The following is a 22,226-nucleotide window of genomic DNA, read 5'->3' as shown; positions in this document are numbered from 1 at the left end:
TCCTTGTCAAAGGTTCAATCCAAACTTCGTTCCTAACGTGGCCTATCCATCACCCCGCCAATACTGATAACAGCAACCAGCTTATTTCCACCTCCTCCTGCGTACATTTTGGTCCATGACAGCGGCCTGCTGAAGGATTTAAAGCCGAAGAAGAAGGTCGATACAAAGAGCATCTAGTCCGCCAGTTTTGATTAGTCGGGGTTGACAACGATGGGATCAATAAGCGCGAGGGCGCGAGGAGATGCTTATCCCCTATGTGGAGACGTGCGCCACCACTTGCATATCACTGCCTGATAGGGCTATGGTGCCCGCTCCGTGTGCAAGGCTGGTGAAATTCAGGACCGGAGAATGCGGAGACGCGTCTGGGATGTCTGATCTGCTGAGATGAGAGGCGTTGATCCGACTGATTATACTTGCGAGGGAAATATGTCGTACAATCTTGCAGCAGCTTCAGCGCCCGAATAAAACGGAATCTTTCATATAGAGTGCTTGCTGCCGAAATCGGACAACAGGGGTAGTAGGACAGTCCCACCTTCGAATCCCCGGCCAGAATAATCGCGGCTTAAAATCGCACCCTACCTAACGCTAATAAATAATATTATAATCTCCAAGACGAAACCTAACAATATTAAGGCATAGCATTTGCTTATTCTAGTTACTCACGTATTTGGAGTCCGTAGTCTACGACTGTAAAGGGCCCGAAATATACCGCGGTTATAACGCATTTCGGTTTATGAGGGATATTTTCAGTATAGATCTAACTAATACAGCTGTTCGGAACTTCCTTATTAGTATCACCTCTTAAATCAGCGATAAATACCTATTAATCGCTTCCCTTAAGCACTTAAACGAGCGAATACAGCCTTGACTTAGCTCGTATTACTTAACTAAACGTAAGAAATTCGCTAAGCCGGACCCGAATAAGCTCTTTACACAATACGTCAGAGTGAAGACCAAGCTCTTCGACTGATAGACTAAAAGATGTTAAATTCCAGTGGATTTCTAGTATTAGTCATACTAACTGCTATATACAGTACTCTGTAGCTATGTTATCGCTAAGCACTGCGATAACTATCTGCCTCCTAGAACACTGGTCCTGAGGCTTTATCGGAGGTTTAATACCGGATCGTCGCGATCCGTCAGGAACCCACACGCCGCGTACGGGAATAAGCTACCGGTCATGAAACCCGCTAAGTGCGGTACATACAGCAGACCAATGGTCACATGTACATCCCTGCGCTCGTCGGCGTACTTTGGGAGGTAGTTGCCGCTGACGGTTAACTTGTTGGGCCATGCCTCCAGCATATTCCCGGTTCAATACGCCACATATAGCTCGACACAACCACAATTCGAACTATTGTCGTCTGGACTCCGCTAATATCGGGCCGTACACCGTGATCTACTGGCATAATTGTCAGGGAGGACCGAGCCTCTCGGCCAATAGACTAAAAGATCTTAAATGCCAGTGGATCTCTTGCAACGGTCCTACTAACTGCTGTATACAGCATTCTCTGGCTATATCATCGCCAAGCACTGTGATAGAACATAAGTCTATGTAGAAGGCCTACTCTACTATTGGAGCTAAGAATGCGGCGAAACGGAAGAAACAGTTATTCGGAGGAAATGTGGGATGAGGAATACGTCAAATATGTAAAAAAAAAAAAAACGGGGAAAGTGTAGTAATGCGACACCTTATTATAGCTATGGTTGTGTTCCTGTAGCGATTTGTACATGCGGTGGAACTTTCGGCCGTGCCTGTCCGACTTCCCCTGTCTGACTTCGGCAGCAAGCACTCTGTATCGCGATCCTCCGGCCAGAGCTCCCCGAACATAGGCATCTCTCCGATCATGGATGTATTGGTCCCGGCTCCGGGCAGAAGCGGTAATAACGAAGCCATATAGCCCACCAAGCATACTAATCTCAATAACGTCCCACACCCACATCCGGGACACACCCACATGTGGGACACCCAAAAATGCCTCATCAACCCGCTAGCCTCTAACTTCAACCTCTCTTTTCTTTACCAATATCGATTCAATCGTTACAAAATTTTACGTACGACTTCTTTACACTAATATGAGTCAATATACCGAAGATGATATTTATCGAGCTCTTCAAGCAATAGCTACCGGTCAAAGCCTCCGAAAAGCAGCATATGAGCATGGTGTCCCAAGGTCTACTCTTTCACGACGGATTCAGGGAGCCCAGTCAAGAGATATAGCCTTCGCTGACTATCAGAGGCTCTTTCCAGCCCAGGAATCTCATCTGGCTGAATGGGTTCGAATCCAGGCTGCCCTAGGCCTCCCACCAACCCATCAACAGCTCAAAGACTTCGCCGAGCGTATCCTACAGATCCACGGAGACACCGAACCACTTGGAAAGAACTGGGTCCAGGCTTTTATTAAGAGGAACCCTTCAGTCAAGGTCCAGAGAAGCAGAGCTATCGATTCTCAGCGTATTAATGGAGCCTCAGCTAATGTGATCAGGCAATGGTTCAAATACCTCGCTATCCCTGAGATCAAAGCTATTAAGGCCTCGAATCGATACAATATGGATGAGACAGGTATTCTGTCAAATGGTCTTGTTCTAGGATCATCTGAGACTCGTTCTATACGGAAGAAACAGCCTGGATCTCGAGCTTGGATATCTCTTATAGAGTGTATCTCTGCGACTGGTACTGCACTACCCCCACTTGTGATATACAAGGGGAAGTCTGTCCAGCAGCAGTGGTTTGCTCTGGACTTGACTCCATACGAAGCCTGGAGGTTTACAGCAACAGAGAATGGGTGGACGTCAGACTCTACGGCTATTGAGTAGCTACAAAAGATCTTTATTCCTTTGACTCAACCAGAGGACCCTGAAGAGACTAACCTAGGTTACTTATCCTAGATGGGCATAGTAGCCACGAAACGACAGAGTTATGTACCTCTGCTTCATAAACAAGATACACTTGCTTTTCTTGCCGCCACACACATCCCACGTTCTCCAGCCTCTCGATCAGTCAGTCTTTGGACCCCTCAAGGCAGCCTATAAAAAGGAGCTTGGTTACCTTGACCGATGGGATACTACTACTGTCGTAGGGAAGAGAAACTTTCTCCTCTGCTATAGAAAGGCACGTCTAGCAGCATTGACCGCTAAGAACAGTACCAGTGGATGGAAATATACTGGTCTCTGGTCTTCGAGCATAGCTAGACCCCTTATGAGCCCCCTGCTCCTTGAGAATACGTCATCACCAATCAGACAGCCTAGTCAGACTTGCAAAGGGTACTCTAATAGTAAGGGTAGTCAGGACTGGGCGTTAGAGACATCAGCAGTAGCCTGGTCAACGCCTAAGAGGAGAGATAAGCTCCAAGATCAACTCAGCTTATTCAGCAAGCTTGATAGTGATCCAAATACCCAGCGACTACTCTTTCGGAAAGTTCAAAAGGGCTTTGATGAGAAGGACGACCAATTAGCTGTCGCACAGCGAAAGATTGAGGCTATAGAGGCAGAGCTTGAGGCTAGTAGGGCTAGGAAGCGGAGGAAGGTCAAGATGAACCCAAATTCGAAGTTTACTAATATCAAGGCTATTCGGAAGGCTCAAATCGAGGCTGGTGAAATTGAGGATAGTACAGATGAGTCTAGCGAGTCTGAAAACCCTAGTGACGGTGAAAGCTGTATTGTAGTTGCATTAGAATAAGTGTAAAAAAAGGTTGAAGTTAATGGTTATAATATACAGTGTCGTTTTTAGGGCGTCCCACATGTGGGGGTGTCCCGGATGTACGTGTGGGACGTTAAGCCATTCCAAGCCCGGGGAAAATCGCAAGATCTTTTCTCAAGTTACATACTACACCTAATCGTTGTCTTGGTGTTATCTGGTTTCGATTCTTTTCTGTTAGCATTGAAGAACGGAAAATACGCGAAATTGCGAGACTTTGTGCGATGATTTGTTACTGCCGCTCTACTACGGCGTAGGGGATGTAGCTAGGAGGGGAGCATCCTAGGACCATATAGGGCTGCTATAGGACCCTGATGACAAGCAACCTAAGGCCCTTGTCAAGGTCAGCTACTTCCTGCATGCACAAACGGGGGCACTTACCCAAGTAGTCGGAAGGAACCTGATATATTTTCCAATCAAAATAGACAGCCCAGTACTCCGTAGCGAGGCCTAAATGATAAATCCGTCCACATTCACAGTCAAATCAAGCAACGGCCCCGATTAAAAACACTTTGTAATACACTAGAACCAAACGGTCAAATTCCGACAGTCAGCTGAAGGTATTGATTGCCATAGATATCAGCAGCCCATCGTGGAATAATACCGCAGTACGACCTCCAATCAAACGCCATAGTGGGCACACGAAGTCCGGTCACGAAATGCAATCAATCTCGAATAAGAAGCCTTCTGTTCCCACCATATCGCATCTTACAAATTGGCATCGGCACATGTGTTAACCAGAAGTCTTCCGTTCTTTGCCTTTTCCGACCCGTGTCATTCTTTTGAGTTTGAGTCCAACCAAACATGTTAGGAAGAGATACTCTTGGCGCATCACTGGCCTTCCTTGGCCACGTGGTCGCCCAGAGCTCCATCCTAAACAATACCTACTCTACCGATGCCGCAACTAATGTCACATCGATAACAGGTATTAAGGCTGTAAGTCAACAGGGACTTCTCTCCTTGGTTCACTTTCGGCTGATGGTGTATCTATGTACAGTGCGACGCTCTCTTGAACGCCGGACTGGGGAGTATTTTGACTTTTCCAACAGAGTCTAAGTACGAGTCCAGCGTGTCGACGTATTACGCCTACAGCAACCGGCTACTCCAGCCCTACTGCATCGTCCAGCCGCGGTCGACACGGGAAGTCTCGACTGTGCTAAAGACTTTGAAGGTGACGAGTGCTGCGGGTAATTGGGACATCGCCGTTCGCTCTGGCGGCCACAGCGACTACGACAACAACGCCGTCGCCCGTGGTGTGACCATCGACCTTGGCAATTTCAATGCGACCACACTCAATAGCACCAAGTCATACCAATGGGCCGGTAAAAGCGTGCTAACAAAAGTAAGTCCTTTTCCTTCGTCTATCGTGACACAACGCCGAGTTAGATCTGACACATCTGACATTCCATAGTCCATTGCCAGCATTCGTCCTGGAGCAAGATGGGGTAGCGTGTACAGCTACCTCGAGCAGTTCGGTCTATCAGTCACAGGCGGCCGTTCTAGTCACGTCGGCGTGGGTGGTCTGCTCGTGTCGGGGGGCGCATCCTACCACACGCAGTTATGGGGGCTGTCGGCCGACAACATCGTCAACTACGAGGTCGTCTTGGCCGACGGCAGCATCATGAACGCGAACTCCTACCAAAATGCCGACTTGTTCAAGGCTCTCAAGGGCGGAGGCAGCAACCTGGGCATCGTCACTCGGTTCGACATGCGCACCTACACCGTCCCCAACAAGGTTTACGGGGGATTGGTGGTTTTTTCCTTCGACTACTGGGATGCAATCGTGGACCAGTTCATCAAATACGTCAGCTCTATCGGTCAGAGCGGCAGCCCCGACCACGAATTCGTCGTCCTCGCATGGCCTCAGGGAGGTTCGGCGCTTGCGACCATGCTGATGACAGTCAGCACCGACGGGGCCACAAACTCCTCCAACTTTGCCCCTCTTAACAACCTGCCAACGTCCTATGACGTTCGAGCGTCACAGTCGCTCAGCTCCGTCGCCGAGACGATTTCCGACACAGGAGGCGCCAACAACGTCGCCTACACTCTGACGCTGCAGGCCACGAGGGAGATGATGCAGAAAGCCACCACGCTATCCCAGGACCTCATCCAAGAGCTCACCGACCTGGGCGTCCCCGTGAGTGGGAACTTTGTCTTCCAGCCTCTACCTAAGATGCTCGCCTCGATCAACCCGGGTCGGAATCTCTTCGGCTTCGACGAGAACCTCCCTAGCAACCAGATCCTCTTCGAGGCTAGAATCGGCCTGCCCGCCGGTTCCGAGTCGTACGAGGGTATCGTGGCGGCCAAGTTGGCCCCCGTTATCGAGATACTAAGAGCATACTCGGCCTCGCTGCCTAATCATTCGCCGTACCTTTACATGAACTACGCAAACCCCGAGCAGGACGTCATCGGATCGTACGGGGCTGCGAACGCTATGATCCTCAAGGAGACGGCTGCTAAGTACGACCCGACGGGCTTCTTCCAGTACCGCATCCCTGGCGGGTGGAAGGTCAGTCGTGTTACAATCTAGATGTTGGACCTTCAAGGCCAATACAGCCCGCGTTGCCGGCTTGAAGATCCATCCAACCACACAATGTACGTTATAGTGCCTCATGAACACTCCCATCATACCATTCATATCCTGGCTGCCCGGAGAGCGCCGCTTATTTCTATGTATATAAGGCCCTTTTGGCCGCAGTTCACTTTGGGAAAACAAAGGGGTATCTACAGAGATCACACACTTTTAATGCAGTATAATTTGCTCCAATCAGCCCAATACTAGGCGATAATCGGGAGAAGGTGGAGACTTTATACGGAATAATGCCTATAATTTATCGCGCTTTTAGGGCTACTTCTACATGAATGAAGGGCGTGCGTAAAGCTTCGAGTCCTCTTCTTGCTCTAAGGCATGAGGGGGGGAAATAGAGAGACCAGCGAACTATTATATGCTTGCCTATTCATTGCATAAGATCTAGCCTCCTAACGTAGATTATTTTCGCGTATTAAAAAGTTCGTACGGTAAAGAAATTGAAGACCTAATACGGGCGTATATAACCTATATCTTGAAGGAGAATTTCTTTCCGGCATTCTATAGGGCCGTTAGTACGACTATATCTGAATCGAATATCCGAGGAGGATTCCGGAGGACAGGACTTGTTTCGTACAACCTGATTTCGCAGCTAAATGCCAAGCCGCGTACGCCTATACCCCCTAGGAGCCCGTCCGGCTTTCTCCCAATCTGGGAATCAGACTCTAAACAACCTAACCGAAATCCAATCCCAGACCGAATACGTTAAAACCAGGATCGTACGACACCAAGAAAGCTCTCCGATAATAATTCTTACAGCTGTTGACCACTTTTCACGGGGCATGACGGCTAATATATCAGTTGGTTCTCTTGAAGGGTGAGATCGCTGCACTTCGGAAGGCGAATCAAGCGCTTAGCCGGCGTCGTACGACTAAAAAACGATGTCTGCAGGATAGAAGATCACTTAGTGATACGTGACCCCATGGGGGGTTACCCTATAGCTATAGATAAGATAGATAACAGGTAGAAAAGAGCTCTGCCAGGCCAGAATAGCTGACCTGGCCATCCTTTCCCAATACAACAATTCACACCCCATATGCACTCGCATCACTTAGTTTATGAGATGGTCCGGACCTCCAGTCTTAACGGGATATTGAGCAACAGCTACAGCATGATTTTCGTGCAAACAGTCGTCGTTCGAGGACGGCTGAACCACGCCGACGGCGCTGTAGGAGTTGGGGAGAGCCCGGACATAATTCACGCACTTGCGAAAATAATGAGACACGTACGAGGAAGAGGATTCCGATCAGTTTCAATTGACTTTTTGGGATTATTATGTTATTTGAGCTGTTCGTATAATGCTAAGAGAAAGTTAGCAATTTACTTGTGGGGTACGTTAACGTTTGTAAAGAAAGTTCTAAGACAAGGGACTTATTTAAGAGCTGCCACTGAAGCTCTTACCCATTCCACTTCATCATCCGCGCCAAGGCTTGTTGGGTTGAAAAGCCAAAGCTTTGGAATTTGCAAAAAACTTGATTTGCAATTGTTAAGAGCAACGCACTCGTAAGTAAACCTGCAATGCTCGCTGGTTGGACACTAAAACTTGTAGTAGACAAGAAAAGATGCGAGTCCAATTGTAACTACAGAGTATTTCCTATGTTGCCGCAGAGGTATCTCAGAAGCAGACGGTGTTTCGTGACCATAGCAGTCAGACCCTACAGCAAAGCCATTGAGCATTCGACCAAAGACTCGATATCTTGGAATGTATGCTTTTGAAGCAATTCTAAAAACCTGCAAAGCAATTCCAATACAGAGATACCTCGAATCAGCGGCTATTTAATAATATGCAATGTAGAAGGCGACAAGCACCTCGCATCAGCATCGAGGATTGGCTTTGTTATGGATCTTGGCCCAAGTGATCAAACTATTGATCGCGTATCAACCCGGGTGTCGAACTTATTACGAGCTATAGCAAAGCATAAGATTGAATGTGTCTCTGATCTCCCAACTCCAAAGGAGTGAAGTTGGCCACAAGGGCCTTAAGTACAGAAGAGTAAACGATGCAGGCAGAAATTGTGTGATACGGTGGATAGTGGTGTTATCGGCCCATGACGTACGTTGGGTAGCCATATGACCTCAAAAACTGGCAAATAGATTGTAATGCCCTTGAAGGTCCGACACGATCTATCATCATTCAACTGGCTGTACTAGCAGTAAACCGGAAAAGACAGTTACTAGAAGTAGAAGGCTAGTGCAGTCCGACACCACGCTAGCCCACAGTTGCATATTAGCACAATAAAGCGTATACCAGACTCGGTGCTATGAATTATTTTCGTCTCGAACAGCATCGGTAGGGACATCAAGTCTCTCTTCATCCAGGCACTAGCGTCACCAAATGATGTCAGGCAAACAGGAAACTATTCCATTCTACGCGTAGGTAATTCTGAGTGATACTGATCATCAAGGCAGTGGAAAGTAATTACAAAGCAGTATGCGAGTTGCAAGTTCCTCGTAGAAGCAGGCGTGGATCTCAACCCAGAGTAGGTTCAACTTAGTACCCCTTTGCCAAGTATGATGCTGATATATGATCGTAGAACTGCAAGTGAAGGACTTTGTGCTTTGACGAGTACTTACCGACTCAGAAAAGGACACCGTTAAGTGTCTCCTGGATGGAAGCGACTATATCGAGGATCAGGACTTTCCAGTAATTCACAAGATTATCTTTCAGATTTCGCTTAATCAAAAAATGACGACCAAACCACTGGTCGTGTTTGACATCGATGCTAACGGGCGCACTGCTGGGTTGGGTAGCGGCTCGAAGAGACGAGTGCTGTACACTGACTCTCAGTCGTGGTGCTGACCCCAGCGCCATCCATAAACCAGGTAAAACACCTCCATACCTGGCAGCGAATGAAGAATGCATTTAGCAGCAGGGGCATCGCCGAATACAATCTCACCGAAAGGAACCCCAAGTCGCAGCTCTACGCTACTGCGCGCCGCCATGAACGTGGCCGATCCCCTGACTCCAAAAATGCTACTCAACTTCAAGGCAAACATAGAAGCCAGAAGTCCTGATGGTGAAACACCGTTGATCATCGTGATTCGTTGTACGACAACGACTCATGCCTCACTTCTCATAGAACAAAATGCCAACCTGGATACCTGCACTAACAACGGCAAGACAGCCTTGACTACAGCCATCTAGGCCAACAATTGCGGAGTCCTCCAATCACTGCTTAAATGCTGGTACAAGTATAACACGTGCCCTCGACTAGCCACGATCTCTTCAGCGTAGCAGCTGATTTGGCTGATATCGAGACGATAGAGATTCTATCACCGGCCAAGCATTTGAAATTTCATGGTGATAAGCGATAGCACATGGATGTGCTAAATATCCGAGTCACTGAAGATGAAGGTTACTAGCACGGCATGATATGTTTGAGTATACCCCAGAATGACGCCGACCGGCATGCATAAACAAGTGTAAAGATATCCGACATTTGAATAGCTGTAGCAGGATAATTTACCATTGTATATTTCCCTCTCGGAACAATCCCCTCAGGTTAGCTCTTAAGGGTCCACCTAAGCTTATACATAAGAGAAATATATATCTTATTTAAAAGAGAACCTGGTATATACGACCATAGGCTGCAGAGAACTCGGGATCCCGTCCGCTCTCCTATAGATAAACTGCAAACCGCTAGATTAGTAGGTAGGTGGGTGACCACCAGCGAATCCCTGGTGTTGTATATTTTTGCCATATATTTTAGTTCTAGTTATCTTAAAGTTGTTTGCTAGATATTGTAAGTATTAGTACGCTTGGTTTTAGCCGTGGATGGATATCGACCGCCCTTGTTCTGCATATCTCTAGCCGAGGTTAAGGGAGACTCTAGCTACATAGATTGCAATGACGGCAGTTCCTAATACATACGACCATAGGCTGCAGAGAACTCGGGATCCCGTTCGCTCTCCCATAGATAAGCTGCAAACCGCTAGATTAGTAGTTGGGTGGGTGACCACCAGCGAATTCCTGGTGTTGTATGTTTTTGTACCAAACAACTATTTTTGGCATCTAGGGTGGATTCGCTCTATCTAGCCAGGCCTTCTCTACCGCCACCCACCTAGGGGCAAATGCCTCCAGCTTCTTATTCGATTTTATTTTTCTTCTTCTTTGTCACCTACAATACGTCCTCCGTTACCCCGGTTCCCTTCCTCCTGTTATTTTACAGCTATAAGCCATGCACATAGCCAGGATATAAAGGTTATGATGCAGTGTATTTATAGGAAGTGAGTGTGTCTGTCTGGAAGAAGACTGAGCTCTAACGGATATGGAATCTAGATAGACGCATTAACTTCCTCGAAGGAAAAGCAGAGACAGCAAACTATCAATCAATATATTAATTATACGTATATCTAGGGTTGTGGTAATTGTTTAATCAATTGATGCGTGCACCCAAGGGGGAGGATGCTATAATGCAGTAGTGCACAACGTTATAGTATCTAATTGAATGGGATTCACCTAATCAGTGGGTCCCCCTACCTTTTCGTATCATCAATACAACTAGTGTCGCAGCACCCACTACTATTAGTCGTCGGGTTTGCGAACGATACGAACCTACTAAGCGTCAGCACTGATACAGGCACGGCCTGCCGCCTGCAGAAGAAGCCTGGGAAACATGTCAGCGGTGGGCAAAAAGACATGAGATGGAGTTCGCCCCGGAAAAGAGCGAATTGAGTCACTTTACTAAGGCCCGGGAGCCCTTACGGCAGACTATTCGCCTCGGAGACGCTGCGGTATCGCCGATAGCCTCGGCAAGGTTCCAAGGGGTCTGGTTCAACTATAAAATAACGTAGCACGCCCACATAGAGCGTATCAAATCAATAATAGCAGCTCAGAAGCTAGCTCTAACAAAGCTAGTTAATATATCATGGGGCTGCGACCTTATTCGAGCGATGCTGTCGTATACGGCGGTTATCCGCAGCTCAATCGCCTCCGGGGCGACCGCGTATCATACTATAAGTGACAAACCGTCATGGCCAGTCAGAAGCTTAATCGGAATACAGAACGAGTGCCTCCGGGTAGTCTGTAGCGCATACAAAGCGACACCGGTTCGCCACCTGGAGGTAAAAGCAGCAATCCCGCCACTAGACTTTATGTTAGTACCCGGGGGCTTCGACCTTACGGCGCATCTAATAATAATAATAAATATAACACGATAACCTACCTATTATTAGACAGCTACATATCTTTTAGTTAGATTAGCTATGTAACTGAGCCAAACCACTGCAGATGCTCGTATCTTACTCAGAAGACTCAAGCACCCCTCCCCTCCCCTCCTCCTAATATTCGATCCATCGTGCATTTCCCCATAATAATATTGCTTACAACCATTGTAGAGCTCAGTATAATGTGGCGGGCCTCTCCCGTCACATAGGACTGCTTCATCGAAACGCTTCCCTATCTGAATACGAAAGAGTGATACCCATTTCGTGGACATCCTGTCAGAGCCACAAGTGTCATCCGAGGCGGGCCGGCTTCCACCAGGTAGGAAGCCGTTTGTGGCGGCTAGAGAGCCGCTTGTGGCGAATGAGAGCCGTTGAAGCCGTTTGCAGCGGATAGGGAATCGCTTGGTTGCAGATAAGGAGCCGCTGTCCAAGATATTGGCCGAAGTCGGAGGAACACAGACATACGGAAGCAAACATCCAGAATCCAAGAGAGAACCTCGGCTGGCTATAAGTAAGGAGTCGAGACGGAGGAAGATAGAGAGGGCAGAGATCAATGCATCACCGTGGGCACCCCTACCTGAGACCGCCAGTGACCACCCGGTGCTACGTAGGAGGGACGCCCGTTACTCCCCATCACTCTGTACTATTGCCTTCGGCCTAGCCGTACCCTGACAGGATGTGATTCGAGTTAAAAAGGTGCTTTCTTGAACTCCTAGAGCGTTTATGTTTTGTGTCGCTTCTGAAGGGTTTCACGACTGCAATACTAGGAGGTTCAGAAGCATCTGTTCCGATAGAGATACCATAAAATTTATATATAAGATACAGAATTGAGCTTCCATTGATACTTGTTGCCCCGCAGGTACTTATCGAATGGAGTTTCGGGTGTGCATGAATGCTTCTTACTAATATATCGTCGAGTGCTAGCACTCTTAACAAGCCAATAAATATGCTCAAGAATTCTCTAATAGAATCCAAGTGCAAAGAGTTAGCTATCTCGACCTTTCACACTGCTGAGGCTTAGTTATACAATTTTATGTTGTCCGGTAGGTGCGATCCCTCATCACCTTTCTGTAAAATAGCCTCCAATGCCTGGTAAACATTAGCAAGATGCACAGATAGGTCAGATAGCCCGTCTAAAACTCCAACAACAGCTTCAGTAGTTGCTGTTTGGTTTGAAAACGACCCGGCGGTGCTTATTGATGCCTTGGAGTTGCTGGCACTCTGACATAGCGGTAAAGCTTAGCTGGTAAAGCTTAGCTAGTAAGCGAAGTGTCGACAGTAGCTCAAGATACAAGAAGAGGAGAGAAAACATCGTCGAAAATTAGCTGATCGGGGTCAAATACCTTCTCAAGCTCGCTTAATGAACTCGATTTTGGAGTCATAGGCTGGGTGCGCCTATTGTCACAGGCATCATTACTTTTCTTGTTTGGCTCTGTGCTGGATCTCACATTGTACACACACTCGACTCCGGCCCTTTGGCAGCATATGTAATCGGGTAAACGAGGTCTTATATCCGAGACACAGAGCCTTCTGTTGGTGGCATCGGTCACAAGACTTCCGTAACGTTCGACCATCGGTGTGTCCAACATTGGCAAGATCCGCTGCCCAATCCGGGCCGGAATGATGTCCGGCAGCCGTTTCTGGCGCACTATCATGTTGGTCGACTGAAAAAATCGAGCTACTGTGGCTCATGGTGGACGCGGGAAAATTAACGATGCCAGCCGCATTCAAAAATGGTCCGAAATGGCTGATGTGAGTGGCTTGCAGCTACGTTGCCCTGTACTGCCATATATGTTCTCGCTGACTCTCCTTGTGCAGATGGCTGGGAAATTCATTTTCGGCCGGAAATAGATACCGGAAGCTTAGGGATGTCGCTGAGATCGGTGTTCGGTCCTCGGGGGCCCACGGCGCCTAAGCGGTATCGCATAAGTTATGCGCTTCCGCTTTTCCCGCTCGGACTCGGTCTATCAAAATCGAAGATCGACGGAAAGTATCTGAAGTGCAAGATGATCAACATTCCGATTCCGCTTGCTTCAGTTTCACCATATATGTTACACTTGTCGTTTGTAAGCCGTTCGCCGTCCTAGGCTGTTGTCCTGCAAAGTCCCTGTAACGTATCCTTGCAGCACTTCCACCTACCATCAGAACATTGGCAGCCATGGCGACAGTGGATTCAAAAGAGCTCGACGATCGCGCATGTTACAATTTCCCGAACACCGATAGTTCCCGCAATAGTCCCTTTGCCGAACCACTTGCGCTGGGTGCCAGGGATACGGCCATGCCTAATAAGAACTCGGTTCATGACACGGATTCCGTACCCAATGGCGGATTTACGGCCTGGTTGCAGGTGCTGGGCGGATTCCTCCTGCTATTCAATACTTGGTAGCAGACTCCATGCGACTCCCTTCACGTTGCAGACGAGCTGACCATGATGTAGGGGAGTCATGAATACATTTGGTGTTTACCAGACGTACTATGAGTCCGGTGAGCTTTTCCAGGAGTCGTCCACCAGGATCTCATGGATTGGCTCTGTTCAAACCTTCTGCCTTCTCTTTTTCGGTACTTTGACGGGCCCAATCTTTGACGCAGGCTACTTTCGGGTCCTGCTCTACTCTGGCTTCTTCATGTTGGTTTTCGGACAGATGATGCTCAGTTTGTGCACTACTTTCTGGCAAGTGGTGCTGGCTCAGGGTATCTGCATCGGAATTGGAACCGGACTATGTAGGTCATGTCCCGAAAATTTCTAGTCTTCTTATGGCCAGCACATTTGGGAACGGTGCGAAGAAAGACACTGACGTCCCAACTTCTAGTATTTGTGCCAAGCGTTGCAATCATCTCGACGTACTTCACAACTAAGATTGCACTTGCAATGGGGTTTGCTGCGTCGGGAAGTGGCATGGGTAAGTCGGATGCTTCCACAGATCACTACTTGGAACTCGAGAGACCCAACTGAATCTGGTGTCTCTTCAAGGCGGTGTTATTTACCCCATTGTGTTCCATCGCCTTCACCCTGCCATTGGGTTTGCATGGGCGACACGTGTCATTGGCTTCATGGAGTTGGGCACGCTTCTGGTACCCCTGGCCGTCATGCGTGTTCGCACTCTACCGCCGAAGGTGCGAAAGCTAATCGACTGGTCTGCATTTTCAGATCTGCCATATATCACCTACATTTTGGGAACCCTAGTAGGCTACATGGGCTTATGTGAGTCAAGATATTACCATCCCTTCTCCACTGTATCCATTGAGTTTCTAACACCAATCTCGTGGGGCAGTCGTTCCCTTCTTCTACATATCTTACTATGCCATCCAGCAAAAGTTTACCAACGAGAATCTGGGATTTTACATGTTGCCAATTCTCAACTCTGCTTCGGTATTTGGCCGACTGCTACCCAATATTTTCGCCGATAAGCTTGGCGTTGTCAACACCATGATTCCTTGCTCATTCGTTACCTCGATTCTCGCCTTCTGTTTAATCCGAGTGGACAATCAAGCCAGCATCATTGTTTGCACTATCTTGTATGGTTTCTTCTCCGGTGCCTACGTGTCCTTGCCACCAACTATCATGGTATTTCTCACGCCTGACCGATCTCTGATCGGTACCCGCTTGGGACAAGGGTTTGCTACCATCAGTTTTGGAGTTCTCGTTAGTACTCCAGCCGCAGGCGCTATTCTGAGACAAGATTCTTGGACGCACATATGGATTTACTCCGGCGTCTTGTTGTTTGTTGCTGCTTGTTCTTTCGTTCTTGTAAGAAAACTGAAGGGCTCGGGCGGTGTCAATGTCGGCCACTAAGACTCCACAAATGAAATCGTTATTGTCCTTTTAGAGTAGAGAGCTAATGATCTAATATAGAGACTTCTAACGCGTTATTTCTCATGTGAGAGAACATACGATCTTTGCCTTGTAATTCTGAAATGACTCGACAAGATCAATCGTCTCTTCGGCGACATGACGAGACAGCAGAGTATCAAAAAAAAGGGCCCATCTTGGCCGTCTCTAGTTCCAACACCTGCAAGAGAACCTTCTTTCGCGCTTCTTCGTCTAGAACATAACCGCCAATAGCGATAGGTAGGCGAGAAGCAGGAGACGCAACCTCTGGTTGGCCATTGCTGGACGTTTCGAAGTTGTCAGGGCTGAGACAAGGCCCGTCTCTGAAAAACAGGGACTGCTCTTTCGACAGATTCCAATACAGATCCATGACCTGCTTCCCAATGAGGGCCAGGATGGAGAGTATGTTACTATTGTTGGCGCATGAGCATGACAGGGTCTCAAGCGCGATGTCGATGACGTTGCGGCTGATCTTCAGCGTAATATCGACGCCATATGAGGGGTTCATTGGGCTCTGCGCGTCACCGCCCTGCCGAGAGCAGCGTGACACCGGCATATGCAAGCTCTCAAGGGCCACACATAATCGCTCTATACAATGACCTCCACGGCGATTTGCCTGGCACAACTGCAGATCGTCTTTGGCGTGCTCTCCCAATGAGAAACCAACACCCAGTGGGGTCAATGCCATACTCTTCTCAGTCACACTTGGAATCTGATCCCGCTCTGGGTATTGTCGATTGTCAAACATGAGCATGAAGTCATTCGGGGAGCTGTCGTTTACGCTCTCGTTTCCACTGGCGAACGGTTGGATAGCTGACATGTCCATGTCTGCCGCAATGTCCATTTGACTCGGGTTGAAAAGTTCCAAAAACATTGCGGATTCCGACAACACCGGCACGTTCCCCCCGGGGCTCTGAGAGGTCGATGTTTCCTTCGGCCCGCCGCCGTCGCAACCTTCGATTTCAGGCTTCTGGGTCCAATGACTGGCCCAGGAAGCGCTTTCCCCTGAACCGTCGGACCCGGGATCCGCAAATAATTGACGCGCTTTGCTAATCCGGCGTTTCTTGCTGTAACGGCATTCGAGCTCGCTGCGGATGCATCTCTGACACCGAGGCCTGCCACGATCACACTTAACTTTAGACAGGGCGCAGAAGTCGCAAGTTGCTTTGAGATCTTGAAGGTTTGGGGGCCCTTCTTGGCGCCGGGGTTTGCTGCTGCCAGTGCTGGCGCTCGAGGTCATGATGGGCAGAAGTATAGGCAGGACGACGAACTCACATGGCTTGCATGGAGCTCGCGAAAGAAAAAAAATGGGACTCGGCTGAGATCTCAGGCCATACCTCGAAATGGCACTAACACGATGTAAAGTATAGAAAAGTGGAAATTTACCCGAGGCCGTCCACGGGTTATTTCAGAGGTTGTATAGAATAGGCAAGGCACCCCACTAGCTACCGGCTACTTCCTTGGAAAACATGTCACCATTTATCTGATATGGTTCATCTCTTGTGGAGCTTATCAGATGGGTTGCCTGATGTGGTTCGTCTCTTGTGAAGCTTATCAGATGGATTGCCTGATGTGGTTCATCTCTTGTGAAGCTTATCAGATGGGCTCACCTGCGCGATACTCAGGCTGTCTGTTTCTGGACGAATAACCTCTTCCTTTGTCCAAATGCAATAAGCAACATGTTGCATCCATGTAACCGCATTGGTTTGGGTGCCATTGGCGCTAACGAATTCCTTAATCGTGCCCCACGTTACGAGTCGGCATATCCGTGCTAGGACGAGCTCGCCACTCTCTCCTTGAACATTTTTCCCGTTACGGAGTAGATTATTAGTCATGAATACTTTATTTTGGGGCTAGTCCTCTTCGACAAGAAGCCAGTAAACGGCTCATGATTGACTTCTGCTTCATATATCAGCGAGGTGTGGCAGCCATTACGGCGGACACGTCTTAAACGGCAGACTTAGTATCCGTTCATCGTATGTTTCACCCCCTCCTCTCACCCCCCGCGGGTAATGACGAAGCGGTACTCGCCCTTGTTATTCGCACTGAAGCACTTGAGTCATCCACTGGCATCGGTCCGTCCCTCTCGCGAAGCTACCGAGCCGACGTTCCTCCCTCTGCCCCTCTGCCCCTCTGCCCCTCCCTGCTTCGAAGAACTTCCCAACAGCTACCCCAAAGCTACCCAGGGCAACATAGTCGCACCATATTTTCCTATAATGAGCAACAGAAATAATCCTCCACAGCGTACAACACATCCACCTATCCGCAGCTGTACTTTCTGCCGACAGCGCAAGATAAAATGCGATCGCCAGAAACCTTGCTCGAATTGCGACCGTGGCGGCCGTGGTCTTGAATGTGTATACCCTCCTGGCCCAGGTCGGAGCGCCAAACGCCCTCGACAGCCCATAGACCCCACCAAGGTGTTCAACCGCCTAGACCGTTTGGAATCCATGATCAATCGCCTAGGAACCCAAAATTCTTCGCTACCACTTGAGGCTGCTGATGAAGATTTGCTTTCGCCGGCCGAGAAGCCACCTTCAGTCATAGATGGCGCTGATCAGCCAAACAAAATCCAGCCCAACATCATCGACCAGCAGCTCGGAAGGCTGGTCATCGACGACACAAGGAGTTATTATGTCAGCAATCTCTCCTGGGCAAGTTTGGGCAATGAGGTATGCGAGATCTAGTCCCCATGCGATCGGATGGACGTATTTCTCGGAGAGAGACTGAATCATCACAGGTCGAAGAACTGCGCAACTTGTTGGCCGAGCCTACGTCTGAGGAGGGCGACTACCCGCTCGAGTATAATGCGACGCCCTCGTCCTTCGACCCAGACGCCTCAATACTGGGGTTCGGACCTGTTTCCAATACCCTCCAGAGATATCATCCCCTACCGTCCGAGGCCATTATATTATTACAAGTTTTCAAGGAAAACGTGGCCCCAGTCGTAAGAACATTGCACATGCCGACGACGGAGCGCATATATCAAGACGCTATAGCTGCTCTAGATTCATTGGACAGGAACGTGGAGGCTCTCATGTTCGCCATCTACTATTCAGCTGTTATAAGTATGCCGCCTCAGCAGTGCACGACCATTCTAGGTATGTCTCGGGAGAGCCTACTGGAAAGGTATCGTTTCGCTGTCAAACAAGCCCTGGCCCGCGCCAACTTGCTGAAGACCGAAAGTATAATCGTCCTACAGGCTGCTGTGCTCTTCATCGAAAGCGTCCGCAACGAAGACGACAGCCGTACAGTCTGGTCTTTGACTTCGCTCATTGTCCACATCGCGAAGGCCATGGGATTGCACCGGGACGGGGCCGCCTTCGGGTTGAAGCCCTTCGAGACAGAGCTGCGACGACGGCTATGGTACCATATTTGCCTTCTGGACATTCGATCATCCGAGTACCATGGCTACGAGCCCATCGTTAATGGATGCGGGTTCGACACAAAGCTACCACTGCATATCAACGACAGCGACCTGACACCTGAGATGGCAAGCCCCCCACCTGAAAGGGAGGAAGCATGCGAGATGACCTTGTGTCTCATCAGGTCCGATTACATGCGCCTAGGATGGAAAGTCAACTTCGCGCCACCTTCCATTGTCAGTCCCGACGGCGCAACCAATGCAGGACTCAGCAGGAACGACGGGCATATGCTGGTGGAGAGATTCGAAACCCGCTTGCAACAGCGCTACCTCTGCCACTGTGATACAGACGAGCCTTTCATGTTTCTCACTTCAGCCATTGCTCGTCTGATGATAGCGCGCTCAAGGATCAGTGTTCATAAAACTGTGCACCGGAACAGTGCATCGAATAGCACAGAACATGACAGCGATACGCGTGACTATCTGTTCCAGAAGAGCATCGAGGTGCTCGAGGTTTCTTCCCTCCTGCTGACCAGCAAACACCTTACCAAATGGACATGGCATACGGTGTGTACTTTTTAGTCCAAACCTACTGCCGAGCAGCACCGTCATGTTGATCAATGCTGACCAACCTGTCGCCGTACAGAAAACACACGTGCAATGGCATGCGGTGGCTTTTGTGCTGTCTGAGATCTGCTCCCGCCCGGCAGGCCCGGACTGCGATCGTGCGTGGGGGTACGCGTGTACCTTGTTCGACGAGTGGAAAGTCAAGGACAACGCTAGGAGAGGATCTTTATGGCGGCCCATCAAGCGACTCCTGGCGAAAGCTCGGTACGTGCGCGAGCTGCAAACCGTCTCTGGGCTGCATGACAAACATTATGACTCCCAAAGTGCAGCGACTTTGATGCAGGAGTTTGAAGGGAGCCCAGAAGATCTGGACTCGGCTAGCACCAACTGGGAAAGCTCTTCGTCAACAAATGACATGTTCGACGCGTTTGCAGCAAACGGTACGCCAAACATATCAGGAATGGGATATTTGGATCCATTGGTCGCTCCTTTCTCAGATCCCATGTGGCTGAACAACTACGAATTCTGAAAGACTATATTCGGGCTCTTCACTGAAAACGGGTATCTTCCCCCATGTGCTGGCTCTGAGATAATAAAGCCGATCTTATCAAACTAACAATCCCGTCAATTCCCTTTCGTATTGACTCTGTTCGCACATCTAGAGCGAAAAGTAAAACCCCAAGGCTTAAGGCTTCTTCAGGCTTAAATCAACGCGAGCCTAACCAGAACCGGAGCATATGAATGATTGATAGCGATAACATCGCCCCGCCTGTAAATGGGGGCCTTTTCCGTGGAGAGGTACATTTCTGTTATGGATATCATATAAGCTGGGAAAACTGGTCTGTGCTACGCCATTCGGCCGACCAGCACGTTTGGTTTGTCGCTAGAGCTTTTTTACTAACAAGCTGGCTTGTTATAGCTCTAGTAGTACGTTTATAAAGTTAACATGAGTAGCCCTGTAAGTGCAGGAAAGCATTTGGCAAGTGCTTCATCTAGCATGTAGTGTAGCTAGCTTATGAAGGCCTACCGTACGCTCATGCTCTCCTTACGGGGGTGTTTCACCTAGCAAAAAGTCGAAAGACAAAGGTACAGCTTACTCCAGGGATAGGAGTGGACGACAAGCATTCAGCAAGGTGGACGTATCGAAGCGTACCTTGTAGTCCCTGCCGTCACGGTCTTGACGGAGCGGACTGCAGCGGACCGGAATCGGGTTATACAGCAAGTGCAGTGGCTACAAGCTATCCATATTTACGTTGTTATGGTGGCAGCCATTACAGGCTCGCACACCGCTTGTGTCTATTTCGGAAGGTATGCTCTAGTTACAAGATTCCCCTTTGTGACGAATATCGCGTTTATGACAAGAAGTTGATTGCAACAAGTTTGTATTTTACGAATCTCGCAGTAGATACCATAAGTTTATGTATTTGTCAGATGCCGATCTTTCCTCGAGGTCCGACGTACCAATCCCATCGAGATTCCAGGCCACGTGCAATGCATCTATACCTTTTCACTACAAGTGCCGTGATGGGCCGACTCGCCAGATCTCGCAAACTCTTGTTATGCGCCTCCGAGATCTGATCGCCGAAGCAGCAAAACCGAAAGCCGACGTCCGTTCGGTTTTGCGATGCTAATGTCTGTTACCCGAAGTGCGAGATTCATACGTCCGGGGCTAAAATGGCTGATCTTGAGCCCCATGTAATTGGTCTCTCTTCGGAACGTAATTTTAGCTGCAGTAAACTTTCCCGATAATATATTGAACCTTGTTCTCATTCCGATAAGCCGACTTCTGCACCCTCTGCGCTCGTGTATTATCGTACCTCTGCGAATATAATATCAAGATGGCGCCGGGCTGGAATATGTCCGATCCAGACGTGTTTACGAAACCGTTCAACTTGACCCCAAAATTCCACCGTGATCTCTACCCGTTCATCTCGCCCGAGAATCCCCAGAACTCGCAGGAAGGTAAGATCGTCGTTGTCATCGGAGGCGGCGATGGAATCGGCGCTGCCGCCGCGCAAGTCTGGGCTCGCGCCGGAGCTCAGGGCGTGGTCCTTGTCGCGAGACGCGCCGAGACTCTCCAGAAGGTCGGTAGCGAGATTAAGGCCGCGAACCCCAAGGTGGAAGTCGTGATAGCGCCCACCGATATTACCAATGGGGACGCCGTCAAGGAGATGTTCGGCAAAGTCAACAGCGCCTTCGGAAGACCTGCGGATGTGATGCTCAATGTCGCTGGATATTCTGCCGAGAACGAGATGGTCGGAGACACCGGTGTGGAGGAGTGGTGGAAAAGCTGGGTACGTTGAGGTCGCGAAAGGCCTGCAAGAAACGTCACTGATCCACCACAGAATGTCAACCTCAAGGGTTCCTATGCAGCGATCCACCATTTCATCCAGTCGCAGAAAGATCCCAAGAACCCGACCGGTACCGTAATCCTGGTGTCCGGAAACCGAGCGGGCCTGACGGAGCCCGGGCACTCGGCATACAACATCTCTAAGCTCGCACAGCAGCGGCTCATCGAACATATCCACGCAGAGTACCCCACCCTGCGCGCCTTCACTACGTCGCCAGGTATCGTTCTGACGAAGCAGATAACGCCCGCTTACATGAAATACGCCGTCGACCACCCGCAGCTGCTCGGCTCCCTGACGCTATACTTGGCGCAGCCCCGCGCGGATTACCTGCGAGGTGATTACGTCAGTGTCAACTGGGACATGGAGGAGTTGGAGACGTACAAGGATGATATCGTAAAAAGGAAGCTGCTGAAAACTTCATGGTTGCCCATCATGCCCATTGGAGGCGGAACAGGGTTGGGTGGCAGTCTAGCCCAGAAGTAGCTCCTAGTTATGAAGCCGTGTAAATAGAGCATACGAGATTCTCGCAAACGGGATACCAAGATTTGGTTCATGTTTTTGTCTTTCTTACATGTTCAGGCAGCCATGCGAAGTCTTATTGTGAAAGTCACGAGACGGGAATCACCAGGCCCCTCTCCAAAACTCGGTTCATGCCACTAGAGTTG

General features: G+C 49.1%; 5 protein-coding genes across 5 annotated transcripts; 4 read left to right on the top strand and 1 right to left on the bottom strand.

The window, feature by feature from the left end:
* Nucleotides 1-4,337: 4,337 nt before the first annotated feature.
* BCR38DRAFT_399620 (uncharacterized protein) lies at nt 4,338-6,288 on the top strand. The gene is made up of 3 exons (XM_040857722.1): nt 4,338-4,633; nt 4,695-5,039; nt 5,109-6,288. The coding sequence occupies exons 1-3, from the start codon at nt 4,502-4,504 to the stop codon at nt 6,225-6,227; spliced, it is 1,596 nt and encodes a 531-aa protein (XP_040712000.1). The 5' UTR covers nt 4,338-4,501; the 3' UTR covers nt 6,228-6,288.
* Nucleotides 6,289-13,728: 7,440 nt separating this feature from the next.
* On the top strand, nt 13,729-15,243 carry BCR38DRAFT_351650 (MFS general substrate transporter; the record flags this gene model as incomplete). The annotated part of the gene is made up of 5 exons (XM_040856659.1): nt 13,729-13,832; nt 13,888-14,171; nt 14,261-14,350; nt 14,422-14,652; nt 14,723-15,243. The coding sequence occupies 5 exons, from the start codon at nt 13,729-13,731 to the stop codon at nt 15,241-15,243; spliced, it is 1,230 nt and encodes a 409-aa protein (XP_040711999.1).
* Nucleotides 15,244-15,418: 175 nt separating this feature from the next.
* On the bottom strand, nt 15,419-16,519 carry BCR38DRAFT_489036 (uncharacterized protein; the record flags this gene model as incomplete). The annotated part of the gene is made up of 1 exon (XM_040864354.1): nt 15,419-16,519. One exon carries the CDS (start codon nt 16,517-16,519, stop codon nt 15,419-15,421), a length of 1,101 nt encoding a protein of 366 aa, XP_040711998.1.
* Nucleotides 16,520-17,495: 976 nt separating this feature from the next.
* Nucleotides 17,496-19,739, top strand: BCR38DRAFT_351976 (uncharacterized protein; the record flags this gene model as incomplete). The annotated part of the gene is made up of 3 exons (XM_040856683.1): nt 17,496-17,951; nt 18,020-19,210; nt 19,290-19,739. 3 exons carry the CDS (start codon nt 17,496-17,498, stop codon nt 19,737-19,739), a joined length of 2,097 nt encoding a protein of 698 aa, XP_040711997.1.
* A 1,327-nt stretch (nt 19,740-21,066) lies between these two features.
* Nucleotides 21,067-22,044, top strand: BCR38DRAFT_351965 (uncharacterized protein; the record flags this gene model as incomplete). The annotated part of the gene is made up of 2 exons (XM_040856681.1): nt 21,067-21,504; nt 21,556-22,044. 2 exons carry the CDS (start codon nt 21,067-21,069, stop codon nt 22,042-22,044), a joined length of 927 nt encoding a protein of 308 aa, XP_040711996.1.
* Nucleotides 22,045-22,226: the final 182 nt, after the last annotated feature.

The sequence above is a fragment of the Pseudomassariella vexata genome, assembly GCF_002105095.1.
Source record: "Pseudomassariella vexata strain CBS 129021 chromosome Unknown BCR38scaffold_14, whole genome shotgun sequence".
Classification (NCBI taxonomy): domain Eukaryota; kingdom Fungi; phylum Ascomycota; class Sordariomycetes; order Amphisphaeriales; family Pseudomassariaceae; genus Pseudomassariella; species Pseudomassariella vexata.
Note: the sequence above shows the minus strand (reverse complement) of the source record. Positions and strands in the feature narration are given on the sequence as shown.

Excerpts from the sequence above, each read along its gene's own strand:
- BCR38DRAFT_399620 (XM_040857722.1), top strand. The coding sequence starts at position 4,502 with ATGTTAGGAAGAGATACTCTTGGCGCATCACTGGCCTTCCTTGGCCAC. Across the intron at positions 4,634-4,694 it reads CGATAACAGGTATTAAGGCT|TGCGACGCTCTCTTGAACGC; the intron begins GTAAGTCAACAG and ends ATCTATGTACAG. Across the intron at positions 5,040-5,108 it reads GTAAAAGCGTGCTAACAAAA|TCCATTGCCAGCATTCGTCC; the intron begins GTAAGTCCTTTT and ends GACATTCCATAG.